Source organism: Neovison vison, chromosome 7, assembly GCF_020171115.1.
Source record: "Neovison vison isolate M4711 chromosome 7, ASM_NN_V1, whole genome shotgun sequence".
NCBI classification, from domain to species: domain Eukaryota; kingdom Metazoa; phylum Chordata; class Mammalia; order Carnivora; family Mustelidae; genus Neogale; species Neogale vison.
The window spans coordinates 54,153,617-54,181,554 of NC_058097.1; the positions used below are offsets into that span (position 1 = coordinate 54,153,617).

At 51.2% G+C, this 27,938-nt stretch overlaps 1 protein-coding gene across 2 annotated transcripts; it reads right to left on the reverse strand.

The window, feature by feature from the left end:
- Window positions 1-80: 80 nt before the first annotated feature.
- On the reverse strand, window positions 81-27,558 carry RELB (RELB proto-oncogene, NF-kB subunit). 2 transcript variants are annotated; one of them, XM_044257142.1, is made up of 12 exons: window positions 27,349-27,558; window positions 26,313-26,360; window positions 22,603-22,611; window positions 20,772-21,118; window positions 13,151-13,308; window positions 11,755-11,846; window positions 11,437-11,568; window positions 9,941-10,045; window positions 4,009-4,224; window positions 3,192-3,260; window positions 2,993-3,070; window positions 81-887 (listed from the first exon to the last, which is right to left on the reverse strand). In XM_044257142.1, the coding sequence occupies exons 1-12, from the start codon at window positions 27,401-27,403 to the stop codon at window positions 499-501; spliced, it is 1,698 nt and encodes a 565-aa protein (XP_044113077.1). In that variant the 5' UTR covers window positions 27,404-27,558; the 3' UTR covers window positions 81-498. The 2 variants fall into 2 exon arrangements, with proteins under 2 accessions (XP_044113077.1, XP_044113076.1); XM_044257141.1 differs by lacking the exon at window positions 27,349-27,558 and adding an exon at window positions 26,491-26,560.
- Window positions 27,559-27,938: the final 380 nt, after the last annotated feature.

Genomic DNA, 27,938 nt, shown 5'->3' on the forward strand with positions numbered 1-27,938 from the left:
GCGGAGCCGAGGAGGTCACCGAGGTTTCGTGCGTGTGGGCCCTGGAGTTTCCCCAGCGGAGAAGAGACCAGACTCCCAAGGCTCAAAAACTCATCTTTATTGGGAAGACTCAGAACAAACAACCTTTACCCCCCACCTTCAAGCTCGGGGGAGGAAAGCCGAGGATCTGCACCTTTCTCCCATATGTACACTCCAGAATCCGCCTGGAGAAGGTGCCCCCACTTGCGGGGACTGAGGCAGCTTTACAAGCTGGTGCATGGGAGCCAAGCCCCTTTACCTCTCCGGACTCGGTTTTCTCATTTGTAAAATGGGCTCAGGGGAAACCGGTGCTGCGGAGCCTCTCACCAGCGCTGAAGATGTCCCATTCGGAGGAATAAGGAGGTTGGAAGACCGACCAAGGGTGGCCCAAGGGGACGGAGGTGCTGGACATCCTGGCTGGGTTTGCACGACCCCTTCCACCTTCCTCCCTCCCTCCCCCTCTCCTCCAGCGCCTAGGGGCTACGTAGCCTCTGGCCCCGGAGACAGAAGGCCTCCCCCAAAGCCCACCTCCCTGTACTGGTTGGGGAACATGTTGCTGCCCACAAGGCTGGCCGTGCCCCCGTCCCCGGGGCCTGGGGCCTGGTATGAGTCCAGCGTCATTGGCTCGGGGCCGGAAGGATCTCCAACCGTGGGCCCTGCAGCCCCATTGCCCGTGACAGCGCTGACAAGTGGCGGCGCAGGGGGCAGCATGTCCAGCATGGTGAAAAGTGTGGGGGCCGTGGCGTCGTCATAGGCAAAGCCATCGTCCAGAAGGTCCGACCCACCGGGGGGCTCCAGGCCGGGGAGGGACACGGTGCCAGAGAAGAAGTCTGTGTCCGGCAGCAGGGCTGACGGCGGGAGGAACGGGCCTGCATGAATAGAGAAAAGAAGTAGGAGCCTTTAGCGGCAACTCCGGGGGCTAACTCCAACACTCCAGTGCCCTTACAGTACTAAATACATGATCACTGTGGCCTCCTTTAATCCCAAGGAGAACCCCGGGGTAGGAACTATCACCATCCTCCTTTAATGAGCACACTGAGGCAAGATAATTCAGTCACACATAGCTGGCCAGTTGTAGCACCAGGGTTCCAAACATGCTCCAGCAGGACTGGGAAGTTTTTCCAAAAAATAAAGAAGTTGAAGAGGCTCTAAAGTCCCTCCTCCTCCAAATTATAGAGACCACCCCAAAAATGAAATCCCCACACACAGGAGACCCAAATGAGAAGTCACCAGGCCCAAACTGGAAGGTAAAATTATGTGGAGGTGTTAAATTATATAGAGGAGAGTCTTTGAGACAAGACAAACCTCACCAGCAAAGGCGTCTTATGCTTATCTCAGAAAGAGACCCAGGGTAGCTGGGTCTCTTCTCCAGGGACTCTATCTCCCAGCCTCCCTTAGAGCTAAATGTGGTCATGTGACTAAGCTCCTCACTGGAACATAGGCATGAAGGCTGGAACTTTGGCAGCCATCTTGGACCAGGAGATGGAAACTGTGAGTTGAAAATGGCAGAAGCGTGCTTGGGTCTCTAATGATCATAACAGCCTCTAAACCATCCCAAGACTATCTACCTCTGTTTACCTGAGAGGAGAAGTAAAAGTCTAGCCTGTTGAAGCCCCTGTTAATTTGGGGTTTGCAATGAATACAGCTAAACGTGACCATAACAAACGCAGGGGGCGTTCTTGTCTGTCAAGTTCCTAAGATCTCCTGAGCACTAACTCTGTGCCAGCCACTATGCTAACTAACTGTGTGATACGACCTCACTAAGTTCTAAAAAGGACCCTAAGAGGTAAGGTTTCCATCTGAGAGATGAGATCCCAAAGAGATCCCACAGTGGCTAAATTCAGGCCTCAGAATCCAAACTCAGTCTAATTCCAGAGGCCATGCTCCTAACCATTATGCTACCATGCCAGAGCAGCTTTGTGCCAAGGATTGGGGAGGAGGGCCTTTAGGCACTGGAAAGTTGGGGTGATGGAGGAGGTAGATGAATGGCAGATGGCTAATGGGGAGAGGCTTTGGGAATAGGGGATGGAAGGCTGGCAAAGCGGGCTAGGATTGGTGGTTGCTACAGGTGGGGCTCTGAGCAGTGGTTACCAGGGACAGTGGGTAGGGGGAACAACGGGTAATCCCTGAAACCTCCAGGGTGGTCCAGGCTCAGCAGACTCTGAGTGGTTGGCTGTCAGAGGTCAGTGGGAGAGCTGGGCGCCCTGGGGTAGCTGGGTTCTTAGGCGGAGTGTTCTTAGAGCCAGTGGTCAGTCGGTGGGGAAGCTTCTGATCACAGCCAGATAGGGCTGCGGCTCCCAGGAAGTGGAGGCTGGCATGTGAGTTGAGATGAAGACACGGGGAGAACAGACCAGAGGGTGGTTGGGCTAGAGACAGGCTCTGGATTAAGGTTAGCTGGCCCTACCAACCCTTCCCGTTTATCTACCATCCTCTCCTGCTACCTGCTCTATGTAGTGTTTCATCACTCATCTGTACAGCTGCCCGGGTACAGCTCCCTGCTCCACCGCACATGTGGCGACCTCAGCTGAGAAACTTCACCTTTCTGGGCCTGTTTCTTCACCAGTAAAATGGGGGGGTGTGGTACGATTTCGATTCAATGAGTAGACCTATACAACGCACTTATATGCCAGTGATATGGTGTCTGTAAAAATAAATGCATTAAAATCTGAAAGACCAATGAGGAAGGTCTATGGTGAAACTTTTCAGGGGAGCAGCTGAGGCTCGGAGAGGTGGAGCAACTTGGTGGGGGTCACACAGCCAGTGAATAGCCCGGCAGACATTAGAGCCTCCTGATGGTATCCAGAGCTGTTCTTCTTTCTACTTCATGCTGCTGCCTGAGATGTCAGTTCCTAACCTTGGGGGAGTTTTGGGGGAGCTCCTGAAGAGGCCAAAAGCAGGGCTGCAGCTCACACTCATCCCACTTCAGAGAGCAGGAGCTTACCCTCAGCGGGGACCCACCTGCACTGTGACCCACCTGAGCTGGGGTTGGGCAGGAAGTGATCCAGGAAGGCTGGCTTTTTCTTCCGCCGTTTGCTCTCGATGCCATGGGGGTCTGAGGGAAGGCAGAGATGAGGACCCCTGGACCCTCACGGCCCTTCCTCCCCAGCCTAGGGCTTAGCCATCCCCTCCCAGGAACCAGGAGATGGGTGTGGAAAGGGGCAGAGGGGACACACCCGAGCTCTTCAGCTCCCCGAGGACGTCAGGTATCCCCCGTTTCCGCTTCTTGTCCACGCCATAACTGTCTGTTCAGGAGATAACAGGGGCGATGTTATCCATCAACAATAATAATTAAGACTTAATTATAGAGACTACTTAGAAAGTCATTGAGCTGTTCTAGTTCTTGGCCAACTAATGCAAATAGATATCCACATCTTAATCAGAATGCAACCCAAATCCACTTCTGTGTTGTTCCTGGGACACTGCAGCATGATCCTACCTCAGGACCTTTGCACTTGCTACTCCAGCTGCTTGAAACCCTATTTTCGAACTCCCACTACTTCCCCTGGAGAACTGCTTAGTCAACCCCACATTCTCAGCTCAACCGTCCCCTCCTCCAGGAAGCCTTCCCTAACCTCAAAGTCTGGGTCAAATGCCCCCTCTGAGCAATCTGAGTCCCCTGAGCAACTCCATCCCAACTATAGGACTGTGAGACTTATGAGGATGGGGCTGGGGCCATCTTGGGTCACTGCAGTGTCCCTAGAACCACCCAGTACAGGGTCGGGCATGAGCAGGCATGCTGAGAGAAGAAATCATCAAATACTCCCCAAATGCCATCAGATAGGTACTATTACTTCTACTTTGTGCAAGAGGAGACTGAGGTTCAGGGAGAGACCAAGGACACACAACCAGTAAGAGGGGGAGCCAGGAACCAAACCCCAGTCGGTGCAGTCACGAGGCTGTGTTTTACTTCTGCCTCTTCTTCCCCTGTCCCCTTTAGGCCAAAGACCTGGTCTCTGGGCAGCGGGTCACCCTGGATTTATTTGTGGTTACCATGGTCCCGAGGCAGGTACGTGAAGGGCAGAGGCTCACTGCAGACCCCGTCAGTAAGCCGCTGCAGGAAGACGTTCACGGTCACAGGCTCAACGATTTCCAGGTCCTCATAGGGTGGTGTCTTGAACACAATGGCGATCTGGCGGTGCACATCGGCCTGGGAGAAGTCAGCCCGGCCTTCCCAGGAGGCCCTGCTAAACACCACCGATATATCCTCTGGCGGGAAAGTGGGGACATCAGCTGAGCCAGGATGCTGGCCCACCAGGCCCCCAACTCAGTCAGCCTCCCCCCAAATCAATACTAATATTCTCTTTAAAAATCTATATATGAAGTTAAAATACATTTGATTTTAAGAGAGCTCCATGCCCAACATGGGGCTTGAACTCACAACTCCAAGATCAAAACTTGCACGTTCTACCAACTGAAACAGCAAGGCACTCCCAATGTTGATATTCTTAACACTAAAACTAATCAGAGGGGCAACCTGGGTGGCTCAGTTGGTTAAGCAACTGACTCTTGGTTTTGGCTCAGGTCATAATCTCAGGGTCATGAGATGGAGCCCCCCATTGGGCTCCGTGCCCAGCAGGGAGTCTGCTTAGAATTTTCTCCCTTTCCCTCTGCCCCTTCCCAAATCAAGCGCATGTGTACGTGTGCTCGCTGTCTCTAAAACAAATATTCTTTTAAGATTTTACTTATCTGGACACCTAAGTGGCTCAGTGGGCTAAGCCTCTGCCTTTGGCTTAGGTCATGATCTCAGGGTCCTGGGATTGAGCCCCACATCGGGCTTTCTGCTCAGCGAGAAGCCTGCATCCCCCTCTCTCTTTGCCTGCTGCTCTGCCTATCTGTGATCTCTCTCTGTGTTAAATAAATAAATAAAATCTTTAAGAAAAAAAAAAAGATTTTATTTATTTTATTTTTTTTAAAGATTTTATTTATTTATTTGACAGACAGATCACAAGCAGGCAGAGAGGCAGGCAGAGAGGGGGGGAAGCAGGCTCCCTGCCGAGCAGAGAGCCCGATGCGGGGCTCAATCCCAGGACCCTGGGATCATGACCTGAGCTGAAGACAGAGACTTTAACCCACTGAGCCACCCAGGTGCCCCTATTTATTTTATTTTAGAGAGAGAGAAAGAATGCGTGCGCATGTGCACCTGGGTGACTCAGTGGGTTAAGCCTCTGCCTTCGGCTCAGGTCATGATCTCAGGGTCCTGGGATCGAGCCCCACATCGGGCTCTCTGCTCGGCAGGGAGCCTGCTTCCCCCTCTCTCTGCCTGCCTCTACCTACTTGTGATCTCTCTCTGTATCAAATAAATAAATAAAACCTTAAATTAAAAAAAAAAAAAGAATGTGTGCGCCAAGCAGGGGGAGGGGCAGAGGGACAGGAAGAGAATCTCAAGCAGACTGCTCACTGGGCATGAAGCCCAATGGGGGCTCCATCTCATGACCCTGAGATCATTACCTGGACTGAAACCAAGAGTCATATGCTTAACCGACTGAGCCACTCGAGTGCCCCTCTAAAATAAATAAATCTTTAAAAAATTAATTAATTAAACTAATCAGAGCAGCAGCTAACCTCTTGTTGAGCACCCACTGTGTGCCAGTCACTAAGTATTTTATATAGTGTTTTTTTTTAAGATTTTATTTATTTATTTGACAGAGATCACAAGTAGGCAGAGAGGCAGGCAGAGAGAGAGGAGAGAGCAGGCTCCCTGCTGAGCAGAGAGCCTGATGCAGGGCTTGATCCCAGGGCCCTGGGATCATGACCTGAGCCGAAGGTAGAGGCTTTAACCCCCTGAGCCACCCAGGTGCCCCTATATAGTTTTATATATCATCTCATTCAATCCTTTTACTAACCTGAGAGGCAGTAGAATTAATATCCTCACCACATCAGATGCTCCCCACCATCAGATTTAGTGATTCACTAAGGGGACTCATGGGACTCAGCATATAGTCATACTCATGCTATGATTTACTTTGGCAAAGATACTAGCAACCTCAGTAAAGGAAAGGATGCCTGCATGAGCTTCCAAGAGTCCTCTCCCTGTGGAGTCACAGAGAACACGCTAATCCCCCACCCCCCAGTAACAAACTATGACCACACACGGGAAATGCTAGCTATCAGGGAAGCTCACTGGAGACTCAGTTCCCAGAGTTTTTATTGGCGCCTGATTATATAGGCACTCTCTGCCTGGCATATATCAAAATTTCAGGCTTCCAGAAGCAGAGCCGGTGTTCAGTGCAAACCACATTGCCCATACAAACAATTTAAGCACCATGAGTCCCTCTCATCAGTCAGGGAATAGTGGGAGTCCTCTCAAAATCCAAGTTCTCAAAAGCCAGCCAAGATTCAACTTTGTAAGCAGGCCTTTCAAAGGATAACAGTCTCAGACCCGCTATATTAACTCTTTGACACGCCCATTTTAAACATGTGGAAACTGAGGCGTGGAAGAGGAAAGAGACTTACCCAAGGTCACACAGCTGATAGCAGAATAGTCAGGATGCAGTATGCTATTCTGCCTGTTGTTTCTTTTTCTTATTGCATTGCCTCTCATCACACTAATTTCATCTACAGAGGCTTTATATATATCACACATACACAGATTGCCTCTAAGCCACACAACAATCTTATGAAAAAAAGTACCTTTAGGAAACCCATTATACAGAGGACAAAGCAAAGGCACAGAGACATGAAGGCACTTGTCCAAGGTCACAAAGCCAACATGTGGTGGAGCCAAGATGGGAATCCAGGTGGGCTAGAGCTCCTTGCCACCAGATCCTAAGGGCTTGGGGAAGTAATCTAATATCTCTGTGCCTATTTTCCTCACCTAAACAGAAACAAAATCAGCACCCCTATCTCACAGGCTTGCTAGAAGGGTTAACAGAATCACTCCAAGTAAAGGTGCTCAGCCCACATTAAGTATGATTGCTTTTATTAGGATTATGCAAAGTCCTAGCTTCAGGCTTGGCACTCAGAAATTCTCAGTATATGCTAATTCTTTGCAGTGTAGTTCTTGGGTAAGTGAGATCCTGTCTCATCCTAACACCAACCCATAAAGGGATAAGGAAACAGAGGCTCGGGGTGGTGAAGTCACCAGCCCAAGGTCGGCCAGTGAACAAAAAAATGGAACAGGACTCACAGCTGCCTCAAGTTATTCACACACATGTGGAACAGCTTCCCTGCCCTCCCCCCAGCTCCCATGATCCTAACAATCTTCTTGGCATTCCTCAGATCTTGGCTGAAATATCACCTCCTCTGGGAAGCCTTCCAAGATGCCCAGCCCCTACCTGGTCTTCCTATTGTTTTAGCTTTTCTGTCCAGTCTTCGTGCTCAGTCTTCTTCCCTCTCAGTAGAACTCACACTTGTAATTCATGTTTCTTTCCCTACCCCCGCCCCCCACACTAAACTGGGAGCCCTGTGAGAGCAGAGCCCGGGCCCATCTCTGTCATCACCGTGTCGCAGCACTGCCTAACACAAGGGCCCAGCACAGAGGAACCACTCACCCTCCAGGTGCTCATTCATTCAAAATTTTATAAGAATCTTCTCCCACTCCTAGGCATATATCCAAGAGGACTGAAGACAGGTGTTCAAACAAAAACTTACACACGAACATGCGAATGCTCGTAGCAACACTTCATGACAGCCAAAAGATGGAAACCACCCAAATGTCCACCAACTTACGAATGGATAAACAAATCCAATATCCATACAATGGAGAATCATCCCACCATAAAAAGGAATGAAGCACTGCTCTGTACTATCCTGTGAAAGAAGCCAGCCATGCATCGCCACCTAGTGTAGGATTCCATTTACATGAAATGCCCAGAAGAGGCAACTCCACAGACAGAAACAGATCAGTGGTTGCCAGGGACTAGAGGAGGCAAGATGGTGGGGTGACTGCTTATACAGCAGAATGGGGTTCAGGGTTTCTCTCTGGGATGATGAAAACATTCTGGAACTAGGAAGTTAGCTGTGCTACAACACTGCGAGTGTACTAATGCCACTGAATTTTACACTTTAAAATGTTCTGTTTTGGTTTTTTTTGTTGTTGTTTTTTTTAAAGATTTTATTTATTTATTTGACAGAGAGAAATCACAAGTAGTAGGAGAGGCAGGCAGAGAGAGAGAGGGAAGCAGGCTCCCTGCTGAGCAGAGAGCCCGATGCGGGACTCGATCTCAGGACCCTGAGATCATGACCTGAGCCGAAGGCAGCGGCTTAACCCACTGAGCCACCCAGGCGCCCGTTCTGTTTTGTTTTAATTTTTAAAGAGTGGAACTTGTGCCCCCCCCCAAAAAAAACGAACAAGTAAAAACATTTTTCCTCTGTAAAAAGAAATGTTTTTTCCCTGAGAACTTCATCGGTGCTTGACCTTGGACTGAGCAGTTTGGGGGACACAACGGCTCCCAAGACAGTCCTGCCCTATACAAGCCAGTCGGGGGAGACAGATGTTAACCATAGAATCACAGAGCATGAGAAAGGATGGGAAGGGATTCCTGAGGCTGAGACAGTTTCTCCCACTCTGCTCCCCTCTTGTCCCATTGGCCTTGCCAAAGGCCTCCAACGATGAGACCTGCTACCACCCCAGGGCCTACATACTTGCTGTTCCCTCTGTGGCATCTCCTACATAGTCTTCTCTGGCCCCACTGGGTAAAATTGTGCCCACAGCCCCCACAGCCATTCTTCCCTATCCCCTTCCTCAGAATTATTTTTCTCCAAATACTACTTTTCTCCATCTTCCTGAAGCTTTTTCAACTCTCTTTCTCTTTTATTTTTCCTCCCAGAAGAATGATTAGGAGCACAGACCACCTGCATTCAAATTCTGTCTCTTCCTGCCTAGGTGTGTGACCTGGTGCACATTACTTAACCTTTCTGTGCCTTAGTTTCCTCCTCTCTAAAAGAGAGGTAATAATTGGATCTACCTTATAGAACTGTTAGGCAATCATATGAGCTAACGAGTGAGGTGTAGAAAGTGCTTATAACAGAGCTTGGCACACAGGAAAAGGAAGAGACATGTTAGATCTCTTAGGTTAGATCATTAGGTGGTAACATTATTCATAACAGAATCACAGGATAAAAAATGGAGAGGATAGGGGCGTCTGGGTGGCTCAGTGGGTTAAGCCGCTGCCTTCGGCTCAGGTCATGATCTCAGGGTCCTGGGATCGAGCCCCGCATCAGGAATCCCTGCTCAGCAGGGAGCCTGCTCCCCTTCCTCTCTCTCTGCCTGCCTCTCTGCCTACTTGTGATCTCTGTCTGTCGGATAAATAAATAAAATCTTTTTAAAAAAAAAAAAGTTAAAATAATAAAAAAAAAATGGAGAGGATATAGAAAAGATCTATACAGTAAGAGGGAAAGCTCTCTCCAGCCAGGCAATGCTTGTGTGCACCTACTGTTGGCTTTTTGGTTTTGCCAGCACTGGGCTTGAACGCACAACCCTGAGGTCAAGACCTGAGCTGCGACCAAGAGTCAGAGGTGTAACCGAGTGAACTGCGGAGCTACCCACACCTATTTTTTTTAAAACCCTATTTGAAGAAAAGACATTTGAACAGACATGAATGGAGGAGATACTTCTCCAGTCTCCATTTTCTTCATCTGCAGCCATCATCCAGCCCCGATTAAGAATTTATTTACAGGACTCCAAGATTTTAAGGTCGGGGTCCCAGGAGTCGGTGGTAGAGAGCACAGCCTGGCACACAGCATGGCCAGCACACACAGCTCTGCATCTTTGTACATGAACCAGTGAGTGAGCAGCTCTGTGAGTGAATGAACCAATGGGCTGTTTGTAGTCTGACTCCCAAACCAGAGTTCTGGATCCTTCCACTGCACCACCCCCGTTAACCAGCTCCGCCTCATGCTTCACCTCTGGGCTTCCTGGCTCCCCCATGCAGGGCAAGCCACCCACTGGTATTCCGCCCACGTGCTGTCCCAGGTCCCTCACCTTTCTGCACCTTGTCACACAGCAGGTAGAGCTCCTCGCCACCCGTGCACGGCCCACTCTCCTTGTTGATTCGGCAAATCCGCAGCTCTGATGTGTTTGTGGACTCTGCAAGCGCCAGAGTTAGTGGTATATAAGAAAGAACGAGAATTCAGTCATCAAAGCCTCAGCAGGTACCCCATGGGGTAGAGCAGAGATGAGAAATGGAGAAGTCAGAGGGCGGGGGCGTCTGATCTTCCTGGGACCCGTTCCGGGGAGAGAAAGAAGATGCTCAGACAGACGAGTTGATGGACAGTCGCGAGTCCTCCAGGCTGAGGGCCCAAAGGGAAGCCATCAGCCCTCAGAGGAGAGTTGGTGGGGTCAGGGGTTAAGACCATTCGTAGAGGAGGATTAATGGTGTGAAATCTGTAGTGGAGACCCATGGTTTTCGCCCGTCTAGCAATCCCAGACCATCTTCTGTCAACAGCCCCTCTAGTTCCCTTCTAGGAAACCGCCTCCCTGTCCCATTTCAGTCCTGGGGACATGATAGGGCGGAACCCACTCCCTAGCTCAGCAGTGATCACATGTTCCAAACCTGGCCAATTAGAGCATTGCCTCCACCTGACCATAGCTGATTGGTCACAGAGGAGCACATGACCCAAACCAGGCCAATGAGAAACAGCCCTGAGGCTCCAGCCAAAAATTCTGGGTAAAGGAAGCTCTCTTTGGGCATGGGGAAGAGGTTCCAAGCTGGTAGGATATAAGCCTAGAGCTGCATACAGTCATTTTGTCCCCACCATGGACGGGCTGTGCCAAAAATGACTCTAACTTGAAGGAAGTATAGCTGAAAGATGGAAAGAGATCCTTAATGACATCATTGAGCACCTAGATACAGCCAGACCTAAAGCACTTTACTACCTCAGATCTTTTAAGTTAATGGAACAAACAAACTGGTTGGGTTTTGTTTTTTTTTTTTCTCCTTTAGATCTTTTGAATTGGAATTCTGTCATTTGCACCCACCTGACTGGATTAATTTCTCTTCCCATTTTGATACTTGTGGCAGTCACTGCAGGCGCTAAAACCTAACAGCCATTCCCAATCTTCTCTTTCATACCCATATCCCCCTGTAGAAGATGGAAAACCTAAATATTTGCTTTCCCAGACTCCCCTACAACTAGGGGCCACCACGAGACCAAGTTCTGGCCAATGAGACATAAGCAGAAGTCTACTAGGAAAGAGGGGAGATTCTGGGGAATACATTATATTCTGTATAAAAGAGAAAATTATTACTACTCATGTTGCCTCTTCCCTGGACTTGCCTAGTATAGTGGTACAGATTGTACACTCTATAATACGAGAAGGCCTCATTTCCATAGACCACCTAATAAATGCTGACCACTGGACTTGGGCAGTGTACAGCCTGCACTCCATACAGCCTGTTTGTCCATGCCATCGTACATGGGCCTTTCCAGGACCTGTGGCCAACAATAACCCTGATACGCCCCGCACCCTAGACTCACTCTTGTCATAGACAGGCTCGGAGAGCACGGGGTCCATGCGGCGCATCTGTCCTTGCTGGTCCCTGTATGAGGCCTGGAAGCAGATCCTCACAACATTCATGTCTACCTCCTGATGGTTCTTCAGGGAGCCGGCTATAGGAGAGATATGGGGATGCTGAGGGTGGGGGAGGGAGACTCTGGTGGAGAGATGGCAGACAATGAAGAGAGGGGGTTGGGGAGATAGCAGATACCAGAGAAGGGAGTGGGGGGGAATGGGGTGGCAGAGGGCACGAGGGGGTTCAGGAGGACAAGTCAGTCAGGCTGGTTGCAGGCCCTCACCATTGTACGGGTCGATGCCCAGCTGAATCTTGCGCTCAATGGCAGCCTCAATCTCCTTCTTCCTCACACACTGGATGCCCAGATTGTTAAAGCTGAATGGGAAGCGGGGAGGAATGGGTGAAGGGAGGCAGTTGTGAAGAGGCAGGTTTAGCTCTAACTCTAGTAGAGAGGCTGCCCTCAGGGCTCACAGTCTCAGGGGCCCCAGCATTGGGAGGGGCCTGGGGTTTCAACCTCTCAGGAGTGTTGGGGAGTCTCGAGAGTACCTGGGGGTGCCCCTCATCTTTACTGCACGAAAACACAGGGCCGCCTCCTCCAGAATGAGAAAGTGGCAAAGGAAACATCACTGCCAACTTTTAAAAAGCCCATCAACACAGCAGGGATCAAAACATCTGAGAACGCTCCCTACTTGGGAAGTTGTGAAGAATCAAGCACTCTCCCCCACAGCGGGTGGGACTGTTAACGTAATCAGCAATTACACTGAGGACAATATGACGGCATTCATTCATTCCACAGTATTTCCTGAGCACCTATTGGGTGCCAGGCAGCGTGTGGGGGGACCCAGGGGGGGACAGAGCGGGGAACAAAAGAGACAAAATCCCTCCTCTCACGGACCTCACATCTTTGCTAAATTTTTAAATCACAGAAAGTTTACAGTGAGAGTTAATCGCTGAAGTTAGAGTTTGCCTCTAGGAACCGATCCTAGAGAAGAAATGATATATATGTAAAGCCACGCATTTAATAATAGGGCCACAGGAGCATGGAACTATCCTAAGGGCCCATTACTAGGCGGCTTGTTCAAGTAATGGTGTACAGCTGTATATTGGAATACTATGAAGCCAAGAAAAAGGATGAGCTCAAAATGCTTACAGGAATGATCTCCAAGATATACTGGAACCTAAAAACGAGGTACAAATGTCTGCTACCATTTGTAAGGGGAGAAAAAAAATAGACATGCATAGCATATTTTTAATTGCCTCCAGGAAGGACCACTGACAGCTGCACGACCAAAGGTGGAAGGAAATTTGCTTTTCACTATACAGTCTTTCTGAACCTTTTATTTTTTTATTTATTAAAAACATATAAATTATCAAGCGAGAGAAAGAATGATCTTGCAGTGAAGTCAGGTCTGGAGTTCAAATCCCTGCTCTGCCATTCCTCCAAGTCTCAGTTTCCGCCTCGACAAAATGGGCATAAATACAACTGTGTGTGAAGGTGTGTGCAGCAGGGCCCCAGGCCCAGGCACGCCTCTCTACCCCGCTGCTGGGCCCAGCCTTGGTCTCCCCACAGAGGAAATGCTGTGGGGAGAATCTGGCCAAGCAGCCCCTTGCCCTAAGGTCTCCCTGGGCACCTCCGTGACCTGGGGTGAAGGGTTGGGGGGGGATCAGGGGTCGAGTACCTGTGCCGAGGGCTGACATGAGGCCGTAACCTCACCCTGCAGACGCCGTCGGTGCAGTCTTTCCCCACGAGGCTGTGGGGGTGGACTCGGTGAGGCCAGTCCTTCCACACCAGGCAGGCGGTCACCTCCACCTCCCGAAGCCCTCCACAATCCCGGAGCTGCAGGGAGACAGGCGCATTTTTGGGGTCCCCTGGCAGACACCTGCACCCATCCCAACTCCCTGGGGCTTCCTTCAATAGCTCTCCAAGCTTCTCCCCCAGGATGATGGAAGGGGGATTGCTTAAGACCCTTCTGAGATCCTAAAACCAAAGGCTTCTCTGGCTGCTGGTCTGGGGCCTCATAACATGAGAGCTGCCCCGCCGATGTGCGTTCTTCGGCCACTATGAGTTTTGTTTTGTTTTTTAAAGATTTTATTTATTTATCTGACACAGACAGACACAGTGAGAGAGGGAACACAAGCCGGGGGAGTGGAGAAGGAGAAGCAGGGAGCCCGATACAGGGCTCGATCCCAGGACCCTGAGATAACTGGAGCCAAAGGCAGATGCTTAATGACTGAGCCACTCGGGCACCCCAGCCACTATGAGTTTTTAAAACCTTGGATGCACACAGGCTCTTCGAGTACTGCCCACAGAGAACTTAATAATGACCGGGGAAGGAAAGCACCTTCACAGCGGAAAACCCACTGGACACCACCTAAATCAGGTGACCAAGGGCAGCAGCACCAATACTGGGCCCAGATGACCTGGGGAGTCTGATGGGGTGCCCTGGGAATGCACGACCTCACTTCTGTGACAGCCCTCCAGGAGTATGTCACCCGAATCTCACCGTGATTCCTCAAATGAGCCCAAATCACGGGTCATCAGGTGAAAAAAAATCAGTGTCGCAAAAGACAATAAAAAGATGGGCATCATATTTCGGTGAAAATCAAACAAATACTATCTTTTGACCTGGCTGGTAATCACATGGTGTATACCTGTACAAAAGTGTAGAGAGCTGTACATGTAAGATTTGATCAATTGCAACTTGATTAAAAAAAAAAAAAAAGTGTGTGTGGCGGGGAGACCACAGAGACATGACAACCGAATGCAACGCAGGCTCCTTAACCGGATCCTGGATTGAGGAGGAAGAAGCCACTGGATATTTGGGGGACAACTAGGAAATGTAACACATTGGATGATACAATGGGATACCATTAGTTTTCCTGGGGACACTAATAATATTGTCACCACGTGGAAGCTTATTCGCAGGAGGTGCCCACTATTCCACTATCCCGCAGGGAAGTAATGTGATATTGACAACACACGTGCAAATAGTTTAGCAAAAACAAGGTGTGCGTGTATCTGTGTGTGCGTGCATGCGCGTGCGCTTGGACAGAGGAGTGTGACAGAGACAGCGAAGGTGGCAAAATGACAACCGGCGGGTGCATGCTTCGGCAGCACATATACTAAAATGACAACCGGCGGATACAAATTAAGGGCACACAGATACTCATTGCATTGTTCTTCCCATTTTTTTGTAATTAAAAAACATTTCGTCCAAACTCATTAAACTGGATTCATTAAGTATGTGCGTTTTGTATATACACATGATAGCTCAAGAAAACTTTTTTTTTTTTAACTACAAAAAGAGATGACATTTTTGTTCAAATGTGGGGAAAATTTGGAGCCTGCACTTAAAAAGTATGAGACAGGGATGCCTGGGTGGTGTCCAGTCCTCTAAGCCTCCCACTCTTGGTTTCGTCTCAGGTCGGGATCTCAGAGTCATAGGATCAAGCCCCATCTTGCCCTCCCCACTTAGCTCCAAGTCTGCTAAAGTTTCTCTCTCCCTCTCTCTCTCTCTCTCTCAAATAAATAAATAAATCTTTAGGGCGGGGCTCCCGGTGGCTTAGTCCATTAAACTTCTGCCTTCAGCTCAGGTCATGATCCCAGGATCCTGGGATCCAGCCCTGCGTCATGCTCCCTGCTCAGCTGGGGGCCTGCTTCTCCCTCTTTCCACCCCCCAACCCTCCCTCATTCTCTCTCTCTCTCTCAAATAAATTAAAATCTTTTTTTTTTAAGATTTTATTTATTTATTTGACAGAGAGAAATCACAAGTACACTGAGAGGCAGGCAGGGAGAGAGAGAGGGAAGCAGGCTCCCTGCTGAGCAGAGAGCCCGATGTGGGACTCGATCCCAGGACCCTGAGATCATGACCCGAGCCGAAGGCAGCGGCTTAACCCACTGAGCCACCTAGGCGCCCTCAAATAAATTAAAATCTATAAAAAATAAAAATAGAAAGTATGAAACATCCTGTTATTCCAGATTCCCGATTCTATTTTTTTTTAAAGATTTTATTTATTCATTTGACAGAGAGAGATCACCAGTAGGCAGAGAGGCAGGCAGAGAGAGAGAGGAGGAAGCAGGCTCCCTGCTGAGCGGAGAGCCCGATGCGGGACTCGATCCCAGGACCCTGAGATCATGACCTGAGCCGAAGGCAGCGGCTTAACCCACTAAGCCACCCAGGCGCCCCTCTATTTTTTTTTTTAAGATTTTATTTATTTGGGTGACTCAGCTTGTTAAGTAAGCATCTGCTTTTGGCTCAGGGACTAAGCCCCAGGTCTCGGGCTCTTCATTCAGCGGGGAGCCTGCTTCTCCTTATTCCTCTGCTTCTCTCTCTTTCTCTGTCTCTCATGAACAAATAAATAAAATTTTTAATAAATAAAAGAGGGAGAGAGGGAGAGCCCAAGCAGGGTGAGTGGGACACATAGGGAGGTTGAAGCAGGCTCCCCGTTGAGCAAGGAGCCCAGTGTGGGACTCAGTCCTAGGACCCTGGGATTATGGCCTGAACCGAAGGCAGCCGCCTAAACGACTGAGCCATCCAGATGTCCCATCTAGATTCTCTTTAAAAATAAAGTTAGTTAAGGCACCTGGGGCAGGAGTTCATGCTCAGCAGCCTCGAGCAGGAGCAGATAGAAACCAGCCCTTTAGACAGGCCAGACCCAGCCCAGATCCACCTGGCTTTTTTCTGGGTTCCCCACAAGGACCTGCTGGCATCAAAGAACCTGTAAAGCCCTTCTAAAAGGGCTTTTAGAAGTTCTTCTAAAGAATTTCTAAAGCCCTTGCCTACGCAGAGACAAATAAGTAAACAAACCAAAAAACAACGAATGAATGCATCTCTGTGGGGGAGTATCGCCCTCTAGGGGACGTTTTGGATATTGGGGGGGTGAATTGGGTTGACACAGGGATTTGTGTGTCACATCCCACAGCCCACATCCCACAGCAGGCAGGACCTGGGACCAGAGACGTCACACAGCCTGCAATACCAGGGATGGTCCCACACAAGTCCTGCAAGACTTCCGATCATCCCACCAACACTCCCACTGGGGACAAACCTATTTAAAATGATCAGAGCCAAGATCCTAGCCATTTTACATACATAGTCCTTTTACCCATAATTTTAAACAAAGATTTTTATTTATTAATTTGACAGAGAGAGAGTGTGTGTGAACACAAGCAATGGGAGCAGCAGGGAGAGAGAGAGAGAGAGAGAGGGAGAAGGAGGCTCATCGCTGAGGATGTGGGGCTCCATCCCAGGACCTTGGGATCATGACCTGAGCCAAAGGCAGACGGAGCCACCCAGGTGCCCCTCTTTTTTCCCATAATTTAAAAATACACTGAATTTTCCAGGTGTTAATTGAGGGAAGACTGGCCCGCAACTGCCACTTTTATTAAGATTCCCTGGGGCCATGTCGGAGCATTTACACATTGAAATAAAGGTGCTTATTATGCTGTATTATTTTCCTTTCGATCTCGGGGTCTGGAGTTCAAGCCCCACGTTGGGTATAGAGATTACTTAAAAATGAAATATTTAGGGGCACCTGGATGGCTCAGTGGGTTAAAGCCTCTGCCTTTGGCCCAGGTCATGATCTCAGGGTCCTGGAATCGAGCCCCACATCGGGCTCTCTGCTCTGTGGGGAGCCTGCTTCTCCCTCTCCCACTCCCCCTGCTTGTCCCCTCTCTTGCTGTCTCTGTGTCAAATAAATAAATAAAATCTTATTTTATTTATTAGAGAAAGGAAGAAAGGAAAAAAGAAAGGAAGAAAGAAAAAGAATATTGGGGGATTAGAATATGGATTTCATAACAGATAATATTCTTGGAGAATTAAGCTTCTAGAGAATGGTGATGGCATTTAGGATTATACAGCTCCTATACTGTAGGAAAACATTCTTGTTCTTGAGGGACACAAACTGAAATATTCTGGGCGAAGTATCATCCTCTCTCCAACCGACTTTCAAATCTTCCTCTATAAATGTCTGTACAAAGGGAGAGAAAGACATGAAGCAAATAAGCCAACAGGCTTGTTTGCTGTACTATTCTTGTCTATTGCTTGTAGGTTTTAAATTTTTCCAAAGAAAAAGACAGTTGGAAAAAAAAAAATTCCCCTGTCAGGGGCGCCTGGGTGGCTCAGTCAGTTGAACATCTATCTTCCGCTCAGGTCATGACTCAGGGTCCTGGGATCGAGCCCTGCATCAGGCTCTCTGCTCAGAGGGGAGCCTGCTTCCTCCTCTCTCTCTGCCTGCCTCTCTGTCTACTTGTGCTCTCTTTCTAATAAATAAATAAAAACTTTAAAAAAATCCCCTGTCAATTGGAAAAATAAACAAAATCCTTAAAGACCTTAAATAAGGGCCCATGAAAATGCTCCTCGAGGCATCACACTTGCCCTAGTCCTGAGAATCCAGTAAACCATTCAAAGTAAACCATTCTTTTAACCAGAACATTCTGCCCCATGCTGCTTTTGGCCACAATGTCTGGAGCCAAATCAAATAATAACTACCTCGTTGAGTAAAGAGGGAGCCTCCCCTCCAGTGCTGGTGCACCTTCCTGGTTTCCTCGTAACATCCTGTGGGAGTGGGAACTCTAACCCCATTTTGCAGATGAGGAAACTGAGGCCAGCAGAAGCACTGAACTAGCCTCAATTTGTACAGCTGGTACGACTAAAAGCCACATCTTTCTGACTCTGAAATCTGTATTTGTAACCACTATGTTGACTGTTTCGTGGAGGGTGGAGGAAGGACGGGGCTGCTCTTTCAACACCCAAACAAACCTATGAGGACAAAGCCCATCAAGGGAGAGGAGGAGGGAAGCAGAAGACTTTATATGAAAGAGTTTGGACCTGGGGAGGGTGGTCAGGGAAGGCTTCCTGGAGGCAGGCTGAGGCCTCACAGGTGAGTATGAGGTGACCAGGCTTCAGGAGGAGAGCACGGCAGCCAGGAGGAAAAGCATGGGCAAAGGCCCAGTGGCTAGAGGGTGGCCAGTGAGGAGGGGCTGGGTGCGAACTGGCAGCAGGATCAGAGAGTAAGAGCCTCAGAGGCACAAGGAAGAGCTTGGGCTTCCACCTGAGGGCACTAGGGAGCCAAGAGAGGATTCTGAGCAGGGAAGAAGAGCAGATGTATAACTCAGCAGGGCCCCTCTGGTGAGGGTCCCTGCTGAGCAGACAGCCCGATGCAGGACTCGATCCCAGGACGCCGAGATCATGACCTGAGCCAAAGGCAGCAGCTTAACCCACTGAGCCACCCAGGCACCCCTCAAGATACATTCTTAAGCAAAAAAAGACCACTGTGCAAAATAGTAAATAGATTATACTCCTCTCCATGTACAAACGGGGGACTGTACATACGTATGTACACATGTCCCTACAGAACCATAAATGACCCCCAGAAGGATGCATGAGATACTGATAAGAATGGTCACCTCTTATGCCTGGGGGTGGGATGTAGCTGGCTGGGCTACTGACACTTGGTTTCAGCTTATGCCATGATCTCAGGGTTGTGGGATCAAGTCCCACTTTGGGCTAATGCTCAGTGTGGAGTCTGCTTGAGTTTCTCTCCCTCTCCCTCTGCTCTTCCCCCCACCCCCGGCAGGTACCTATATGTGTGTGCTCTTTCTCTCTCTCAAATAAATAAATAATTTTTTTTTTTTAAGGGTCACTGGGGCACCTGGGTGGCTCAGTCGGTTAAACACCTCCCTTTGGTTCAGGTCACGATCCTGGGGTCCTGGGATCGAGTTCCACATTGGGCTCCATGCTCAGCTGGGAGCCTGCTTCTCCCTCTTCCCCTCCCTCTGCTTGTGCTCCTTCTGTCTGTCCAATAAATAAAATCTTAAGGGGTGCCTGGGTGGCTCAGTGGGCTAAAGCCTCTGCCTTCAGCTCAGGTCATGATCTCAGGGTCCTGGGATCGAGCCCCACATCGGGCTCTCTGCTCAGCAGGGAGCCTGCTTCCTCCTCTCTCTCTGTCTGCCTCTCTGCCTACTTGTGATGGCTCTCTCTGTCAAATAAATAAATAAAATCTTTTAAAAAATTTAAAAAAATAAAATAAAATCTTAAAAAAAAAAAAGAAGAAAAGGTAACCTCTGCGGGGTTGGCGTGGGGAACCTGGGGCCTGGGGACAGGAGTGGTAGACTTCTGTTCAGTTTAATTTAAATTCTGTTAATACATATGAATTAAATTAATTGACATCTTGGAAAGTTTCGAGCCATATGATTCAAAACTATAAAGCAAAATAAAGATGCATGTAGTGAAAAACGTTACCTGCACCTTATCCATTCAAATGGATAAGGTGCAGGTAACCCCCAACCCCAAAAAGTCATGACTTTTTTTTCCTCTTCCAGAGTTTCTGGAGGAACATACCAGCAAATACAAATACAGAATCTTATTTTTCCCCCATTTTAACACCAAAGGTAGTATAATCCCCTACTAAAGGGTCTGTGCCTCGATTTTTGTTTGTTTGTTTGTTTATTAATATATCTTGGAGATGGTTCCACATCAGTACCTGGGGGACAACTTCATTTAAAAAATCTCTCTGTGTGCACCGAACGCATTTCTATTTATCGGCATACACACAGATAGTTTTTGTGGTTGCGCAGGATTCCAGTGTGTGCATAGATGTGCACAGGTTACCCCACCAGCTGCTGATTAACTCTACAGTTTCCAACTCTTTACATAACAAGGCTGCAGGGGAACTCTTGCACACCCCTCTTTTTGCCCAAAGGCTGGCTTATCCACATCGCCAATTTCCTAGAAGCAGAATGGCCAGACCTATAAATCACGACGGCAATAATCCTAACCCCAGTTCATCTCTCCTGAGCACTTACCATGCTGGAGGCCCTTGGCACGTTTCATTAACTCATTCACGCCTCCTGACAACCCCCAGTGGTTAGTTGTTGTTGTTATTTTTATTATTATTATTATTATCCCATTTTGTAGAGAAGGAAACTGAGGCACAGAAGGACCAAATAACCACTCCAAGGCCGCCCTGCTGGTAAATGGCAGAACAGGGATTCAAACCCGGCCACTCCAATTACTCTGGCCTCCCTTGTGGGCCAGGAGACTAGCTACCCTGCCTTTCAGGGCAATGATAATTTTGATCAATACTGCCAATGCCCGGAAGGACGCCTTTCTTGGAATGTCCTTTGGAACCGGAGGCGAGTGAGAGTATGAAGCGCTACAACAATAGCAACGGCAATAATGATAACCACCGTGAAATACACGAGCAATGCAGGCGCGCGAATCTCCGCGCGGGGGAGGGGGTGGCGGAGGGGCGGGGCGGGGGGAGCGGGGAGGCGCGAGACCCAGCCCCGGGCCTCACCTCGATGGCGGGCAGCGTCTTGCTGGCCTCGGTGCTGCTCTCCCCGAGGATGCTGCCGGCGGAGCGGCCCTCGCACTCGTAGCGGAAGCGCATGCCGCGCTGCTTGGGCTGCTCGGTGATGACCAGGTGCGGTCGCGGCCCGGGGCCCGGCGCCGGGGGCACAAGCCGCCCCAGGGGGCAGCTCCAGGGCGGCGGCGTGGCCGGGGGCGGGGGCGCCGCGGGGCCCAGGGTGACGGTGCTCAGGGAGGCCACCCCGCGAGGCACGAGGCGCGGCAGCCCCTCGCCCGGGCCCGGCGGCGCCCCCTCCAGGCCGAAGCCGTTCTCCTTGATGTACTCGTCGATGATCTCTGCGGGAGAAGCAAAAACTGGGGGTGACGCTGATGATAGAAGGAAAGGCCTGATGACACCCCCAAGACCTGTGCCGCCCCACCTTTCCCCATCCACTCATTTCTTCGTGACATCTTCCTTGTGGGCTGAGTGTGGGCGGCGGGTGGGGGGGGGGCTTGGCTCCCAACCCCAAAAAAGCCCCTACCCTGCTTGCGAACAGTTCCCCAGTTCTCGAGGCCAGAAACGCGGCGGCCTGGGTTCTCCTCCTCTACCCTCATGTCCACTCCCCTCCCTAACAGTGCCTGAAATCATGTCTCCTTCCCCTCTCACCTGGATAAAGGTAGGGCCCGGTGACTGGCATCTCTGTCCTTGCTTCTCCCCCGCCCTGGGGGGGGGCGTGGTTAATAATAACAACCCCCCAAACAGTTCCCCCCTTAGAAAGCAGCCCACCTGTCCACCAAGTACCCAAGCTGGAAGCCCGCATAGCTGCTCCTGATCCCACATCTGTCCCCATCCTTGAACCTCTTCTGCCTCTTACCTCAAATACATGTTTACACTCCCACCGCTGCTCCCCACACCCCCGGCTCCATTCTGGTCCACGCTTACCATCTCCCCTCTGAACCACTGCTCCTGTTCCCCCTCTGGCCTCCTCCAAGTCCCCCCCACACAGCCAGACATAGCTTAGGTCAGACCCTGTCCCCACTCTGCTCAGACTCCTCGCATGGCTCCCATCTCCCTTAAGACTCAAAGTCAACAACCTCTCCATATAACACCTTCCCCAAACTCGATTCATCTCAGGAAAACAAAACAAAACAAAACCCACACCCTTGACCTCCTGCCACAGAGTCTTGTGTGGACTGGCCCCCTCCTGTCCTGGGCCTTCGGCCTCCTGCCAACAAACCCCCTACCCACCTCTCGCCCTGCTCCAGTCTCTTTTCTGTTGCTTGCTCCCAGCAAGGCCTGGCCCTCTTTGGGGGTGCTGTGCCTACTCTCCATCTGCCTATTCTGTCCTTCCCCCCATTCAACCCACTCTGGCCCCTCGTCCTTCAGGTCTCAGCTCAAATGTCACCTCTTCTGAAAGGCCTACCTACTGTGTCTTCCCAGGCCATTGGCTCCTCTTCCTGTTATCTCCTTCATAGCCTCAGCCCGATCTGACATGATCTTACTCATTTACTCCCTTTCCTACTATTGCCCCCACCAGAGGGTCAGCTCACAGGAGGGACCTCATTTGGCTCGCGGCTGAATGTGGTGCCTGGCACACGGGGCGTGCTCCATAGAGTTCACTGAGAAAACGACCCAGTGCTCGAGGTAATGGTAACACTAAGGGCAGCTGATGTGGGGAGGTTTTTCTAAGATCAAGGACTTCGGGAAGTTTGGGAACAGAAACATTCAAGTCCCCAACAGTTCTCCCCAACAGCAAAGAAGGCCCAGATCCCGCCCTGTGAGCACTAGGACATCTCGCCAACCCCCACCCCTTCCCCCAGTCCTGCCCTGTGATACTTACCCAGTTCATCTGTGGAAGGAAGAGAAAGAGAAAGAGAAAGGTGAGGTCCAGAAAGTGGTCAAGACTTTCATCTTTTAAGTCAGATTCCCCAACCCCATCCCCTGGAGGCCTGGAACCCTCCCCCTTTCTCTCTTCCTCCATCCTGGGAAACTGGGCTCTGGCTCGCTGGGGTGCCAAACCCCAATCCCGATTGCACCCTTTTGGGCTACCCTCCCTTCAGCTCACAATATTGGAGCCCCAGAGTCAGGGGACCCTCAAGCACCTTCTTAAAAAAACATTGAGGCCAGGAATTCAAAGGCATCCTTGAGGACCCAGGGAAGCCAAGGATCTTATGACCAGGAAAAAAAATTAAACAGCTAAGATTCTAAAGGCTGGGAAAGCCCCTCATCACCTCCTTGGGAAAGCTCAGTCTTGAAAGGGGCCATGGAGAAACCGAAACAAACCTCCCGTCATTCTACAGACAGGACAATGGGAAGGCCAGAGCGAGCAGGCCGGCCTGGGGTCACACAGCAAGACGGGGCAGGCCAGGGCCACTGGCCACAGACGGATCAACGCCAGCCTGCCCTGCTCCCAGACCTGTCCTCTTCCTCCACTCTCGGGGAGTGGCTCCTGGTAGCCAGACCTTTGCTCCTCTGAAAGCAGTTTTCCTGCTCCCCTTATCTCCTGTGATCTGTGAAGTCAGCAGGGTAGGGAAGATACCCCCACTGGGTAGCTGGGGACACTGAGGCTGGGACAGAAGAAGGGACAGGCTGTAAATCCCTGGCAGGGCCAACCTCCAGTCACTAAACTTGGGAAAAACTCTTAGGCGTCCGTCCTGGATGACCTGTGGGCCCAGAGTTAGACTTTGCCCAGGTTGCAAGGGTAAACCGAGGCCCAGGCAGCAGTGGCCTGAGGTTTGGACTACCTCAGTTCAAATCCTGGCTGTGCAACTCCCTAACTGGAGGGCCCTGAGTCCCTCCACTTAACCCCTTTTTGCCTTGGTTTCTCCACCTGTAAAATGGACACAGTGATAATGCCTCATTGGGCTGCTGTGAAAATTAAATGAGCTAATACGTGGAAAGCACTTGGAACTGCTTAGAATAGTAGGCCCTGCATAAATGCTGGCTGCCAGCAGATCAAGTGTTGGGGGACATTCTTTTATGGACTTGGGTGACCAACCCGCCCTCCCTCTCTAGACCTCAGGTTCCCATCTCTAAAATGAAGAGCGTAGCGGACCTGCTTTCAGAGCACAGAGTATAGAGTCACACAGATGGTAGTTGGAATCCTACCTGTCACGTACTCACTATGTAGCCTCGGGCAAGTCTCTCAACCTCTCTGAGTCTTTCTCAAACGAGGTCTGAGCTCCCATCTCAAGGTGTGAACATGAGGATTCCGAATCCCACAGGTAAACTGCTTAGCACTATGTCTGACTGCCCTAGCCCCTCCATAAAACTTAGTTAAGAGCATTATTATCTAAAAATCCCCTTCTGGGGCGCCTGGGTGGCTCAGTGGGTTAAGCCACTGCCTTCGGCTCAGGTCATGATCTCAGGGTCCTGGGATCGAGGCCCGCATCGGGCTCTCCACTCAGCAGGGAGCCTGCTTCCTCCTCTCTCTCTGCCTGCCTCTCTGCCTGCTTGTGATCTCGCTCTGTCAAATAAATAAATAAAATCTTTAAAAAAAAAAAAATCCCCTTCTGGGGGCACCTGGGTGGCTCAGTCGGTTGAGCAGCTGACTCTTGATTTCTGCTCAGGTCATGATCCCGGGGGGACCTGGGATCCATCCAGCCTGTGTCAGGCTCACTGCTCCGCAAACAGTCTGCCGGAGGATTCTCTCTCCCTCTCCCTCTGCTTTTACTCTCTCTCTCTCTCTCAAACAAATAAATAAATCTTTGGGGGGAAAAAATTCCTCTTTCAGCCAGCAAACATTGGAAACTTCTCCTTATTTAGGGTTCAACTCAAATAACACTCCATCCCACCCTGACCTCCCATACAGATGTGCCACCATCCAGGGACAGCCAGGATGGGCTGCAAGCAGGCAGAGCACCAGCCATGTCTTTCCTGCCTCAGGGCCTTAGCACAACCTGCTCTCTGCCAGAATGTTCTTCCTCCACTTGTTTGCAAGGCGTTCTCCCCCCTCCTCCTCCTTCAGGTCCCTGCTCAAATGTTACCTACTAGATAAGTCTTCCCTGACCACTTAATCCAAGACGGCCCCTGGTCCCTAAGATAGCTCCAGTCATTCACAGTTACATACCTTTGTTTTATCATTTCATTGGCACTGGTTAGGATTTGGCATGACTTTATGTTATGGGACTCTTATCTGTCCCCACCGTATATCCAGGGTACCCTACGTGTCTAGCCTATCAGAATGAGAGAGATGTTTCCCTCCCACTCGGTCACAGCATTTAGTTTTCTCATCCTTACCCTGCTGTTAGATTTCACTGACCCCGAGACTTTTTTGGAGCCTTTGTCACATTTGGTAATCCCACATTTAATTTATTGCCTAAGTGCCTGGCCTCCTCATCCAGGTAAGGAACCCATGAGGGCGGAGTTAGGCTGTTTCAGGCACTGCCGAGTCCCCAGTGCTGCCCAGCACAGGACGAGGTACAGAACAGGCGTTCAATAAATATTTATTGAAGAGATGACATCACAAATGACTCTCAGTTGAAACCAGAGATCTTGGGCCACAAAAAAACCTCAGCCTTGTTCCTGCCCAGAACCAGTGCGTGGGCAGTACCTGTCCCCAGCACCATGCCCCACCTTTCCCCATTGTCCACACTCTCAGACCTGTTAGAGAACCAGCAGAGCCTCCTCCATGGCCAGGCCAGCTGCTAGGGTCCATCCCAGGATACTACCTCCAGACCAAGGCCCAGCCCCAGCCCACTAGGGGCTGAGTCTTCATGGTAACAGGACTCAGTTCCTGCCCTCCTAATCCCAGCAGATTTACAAGAGAGAGGATGTTGTCATTTGGCCATGATTTTGCATTTTCTTGGGCAGCACCGAATTTTGGACGACACTGGCTGAGGGACCTTCCCGAGTAGTGGTTCTGAGCATCTTTTGGGAACTTGCCAGAAATGCAAACTCTCGGGGCCGATCCTAGACCTACTGAATCAGAAACTCTAGAGGTAGGGCCCAACAATCTGTTTTAACAAGCTCCCTGGGTGACTCCAGTGCACACAAAGGTTTAAGAACCACTGTAATAGGCAGTCTGATAATAGTAATAGTAATCATCATCATCATAACAGCTGTGAACAGTTAATGCTTATTGAGACTTTACTGTGTGCCAGATACTGCTTTGAAAGTCTGCCTGTATCAGCTCATTGAATCCTCTCAATACCCCGACAAAGGGAGGCACTGATATTATGTCCACTGTACAGATGAGGAAAACTGAGGCCCGGAGAGAAGTGATTTGCAGGCATTCACAGAGCGAGGAGGTGGCGGCATTGGCAGGTCATTTTTAACCCTCTGCACTACCACGGCCAGTCTATAAAGAGGACTCCTCTTACGGGGCGAATAGGTGGTTAGCTTTACCTGTCCAGCTCCTAACCACCCGGGAAGTAGGGGGACCTGGGGCCCCCATCTCAACCCGCAGGAACAAACACAGGTGGACGGAGGAAAGCTGAGGTGGCCCTGGGTGAAACCCCAGACAGAGGTGTGCCCAAAGCCGCCTCCACAGGATTCCCCCCTCCCCGTCCTGAGTGCGCGGGTGGGCCGGAACTGTGGTGGGCTGCTCACCCGTGGTCCTGGAAACGGCGAGCGAGAGCGAGGAGAGGTCCGCGGACCCTGCAGCAGGGAGGGAGGCAAGTCTCAGGAGGCGATGGAGATGCAGCGGGAGGACCCGAGAGTCTCCTAGGCCCCACCCCGTTCCTCTCCTGGCCCCGCCCCCTCGGATAAGGCACCCCCACCCCCTCACCCTTAACGCCCGCAGAATCTGGCCTTGCTTCCTTCTCTAACTTATGGACCAGATCCCTAGTTTCTGTCATTCTCCCCAGCCTGCATCTCACTCAGGCCGCCGGCTCCTTCTCTTCCTTAAGGTCAGGTCTGGAGGGGCCCTTCTCAACCTCAGTTACGAAAGCCCTCACCCCGTCCTTTCTCTCAGGGTCAACCCTACCCCTTCACTTTTTCAGTGTCACCCCTTCCCCTTCTCCCTCTCAGACCCTACCCCTCCTCTCCTGAAGCGAGCCCCACTCCCCCTTTCTTCTCCGAGTCAGGCCCCGCCCTTCTTTTTTCGGAACAAGCCCTCCCCCTTTTCCCTGCCAGAGTTAGGCCCCTCCCCCTTACCCTGAGTAAGACCTTGCTTCCTTCTTAGAGTTAGGCTCCTCCCCCTTCTCGCTTTCATAGTCAGTCCCCGCCCCCTTTGGTGAGCCAAGGCCCGCAGTCTCGCCCACTCTGAGTCTGGCCCCTCTCTCGTCTGCCCCTTCTCCGAGGCTGGCCACGCCCCCACTCCGCAAGAGCGGCTCCCGCCCCGCCTTCTCTGAGCCAGGCCCCGCCCCCATCTCGCGGAGTCGGGCCCGCCCCCTCCTTTGCCTCAGGGTCAGGCCCCGCCCCCTTCTCACTCTGTAGTGGGACGCCTCCCTCTTACCTTGGGCTGGACCCCGTCACTATCCTCTGCCCCCTTCCTTCCCTCTGATACAGTGTCCCTGGAACCCTCAGCCTCGTCCCCCAAAGCCCCTAGACTCCTGTAGGAACCCCCAGACTACTCTGGGCCCCCAGAACCCTCGCATTTCCAGTGCCGCCCCAGACTTCTCTCCCGAACCCGGGTCCCGCTTACCCAAGGCTCCCAGCTCCGGCGCAGCGGACGGTCTGGCGACGCGGCGACTCGGCATGGCCCGACCAGTGGGGACGGACGGCCCGGAGGCCGGCCCAGATCAAAACACACACGCGGGCAGGCCGGGCGGCCAAGGGAGCACGGTCCGGAGGACGATCACGGGTCGAACGAGCGGCGCAGGGGCTGGGGCCGCAGGCCGGGCTGGACGCGCGGCGCCCGGGGCTGCGGGGGGCGCCGGGCCGGGCCGGGCGGGCGGCGGGCGGGGGCGGGGCGGCGGAATTCCCCGGCGCCGCCGGCCTGCGCGCCCATTGGCCCGCACCCCACCGTGACGTCACGCTAGGGGGAACGGGAAAACCCCCACGCGTCACGTGGCCGGGGGGCGGGGCCGGCCGGGAAAGGGAGGCTGGGCGCACGGGAGGGGTTGGACCCGTGCCGCTGCCGCTTGCTTTGGCGGAGACAACTGAGGTTGCTTGGGGCCACTCACGTCGTACCCATGGAACAAGTCGGGAAACTGAGGCCTGCCCGCCAGGTCTGCCAGCGGGAGCTGAGCCTGTTGTTTCCCGGGCTGTAAGGGAAGCTTTGGGGTCAGGAGG

What these genes read in the sequence shown, in the direction of transcription:
- RELB (XM_044257141.1), bottom strand. Translation starts at nt 26,560, where the DNA reads ATGACAGAAACTAGGGATCTGGTCCATAAGTTAGAGAAGGAAGCAAGG. An exon ending in AGATTCTGCGGGCGTTAAGG is followed by an intron (nt 26,361 to 26,490) that starts GTGAGGGGGTGG and finishes TCCCTGCTGCAG; the next exon opens with GGTCCGCGGACCTCTCCTCG. An exon ending in CGAGCCTGTCTATGACAAGA is followed by an intron (nt 10,046 to 11,436) that starts GTGAGTCTAGGG and finishes TGGCGCTTGCAG; the next exon opens with AGTCCACAAACACATCAGAG.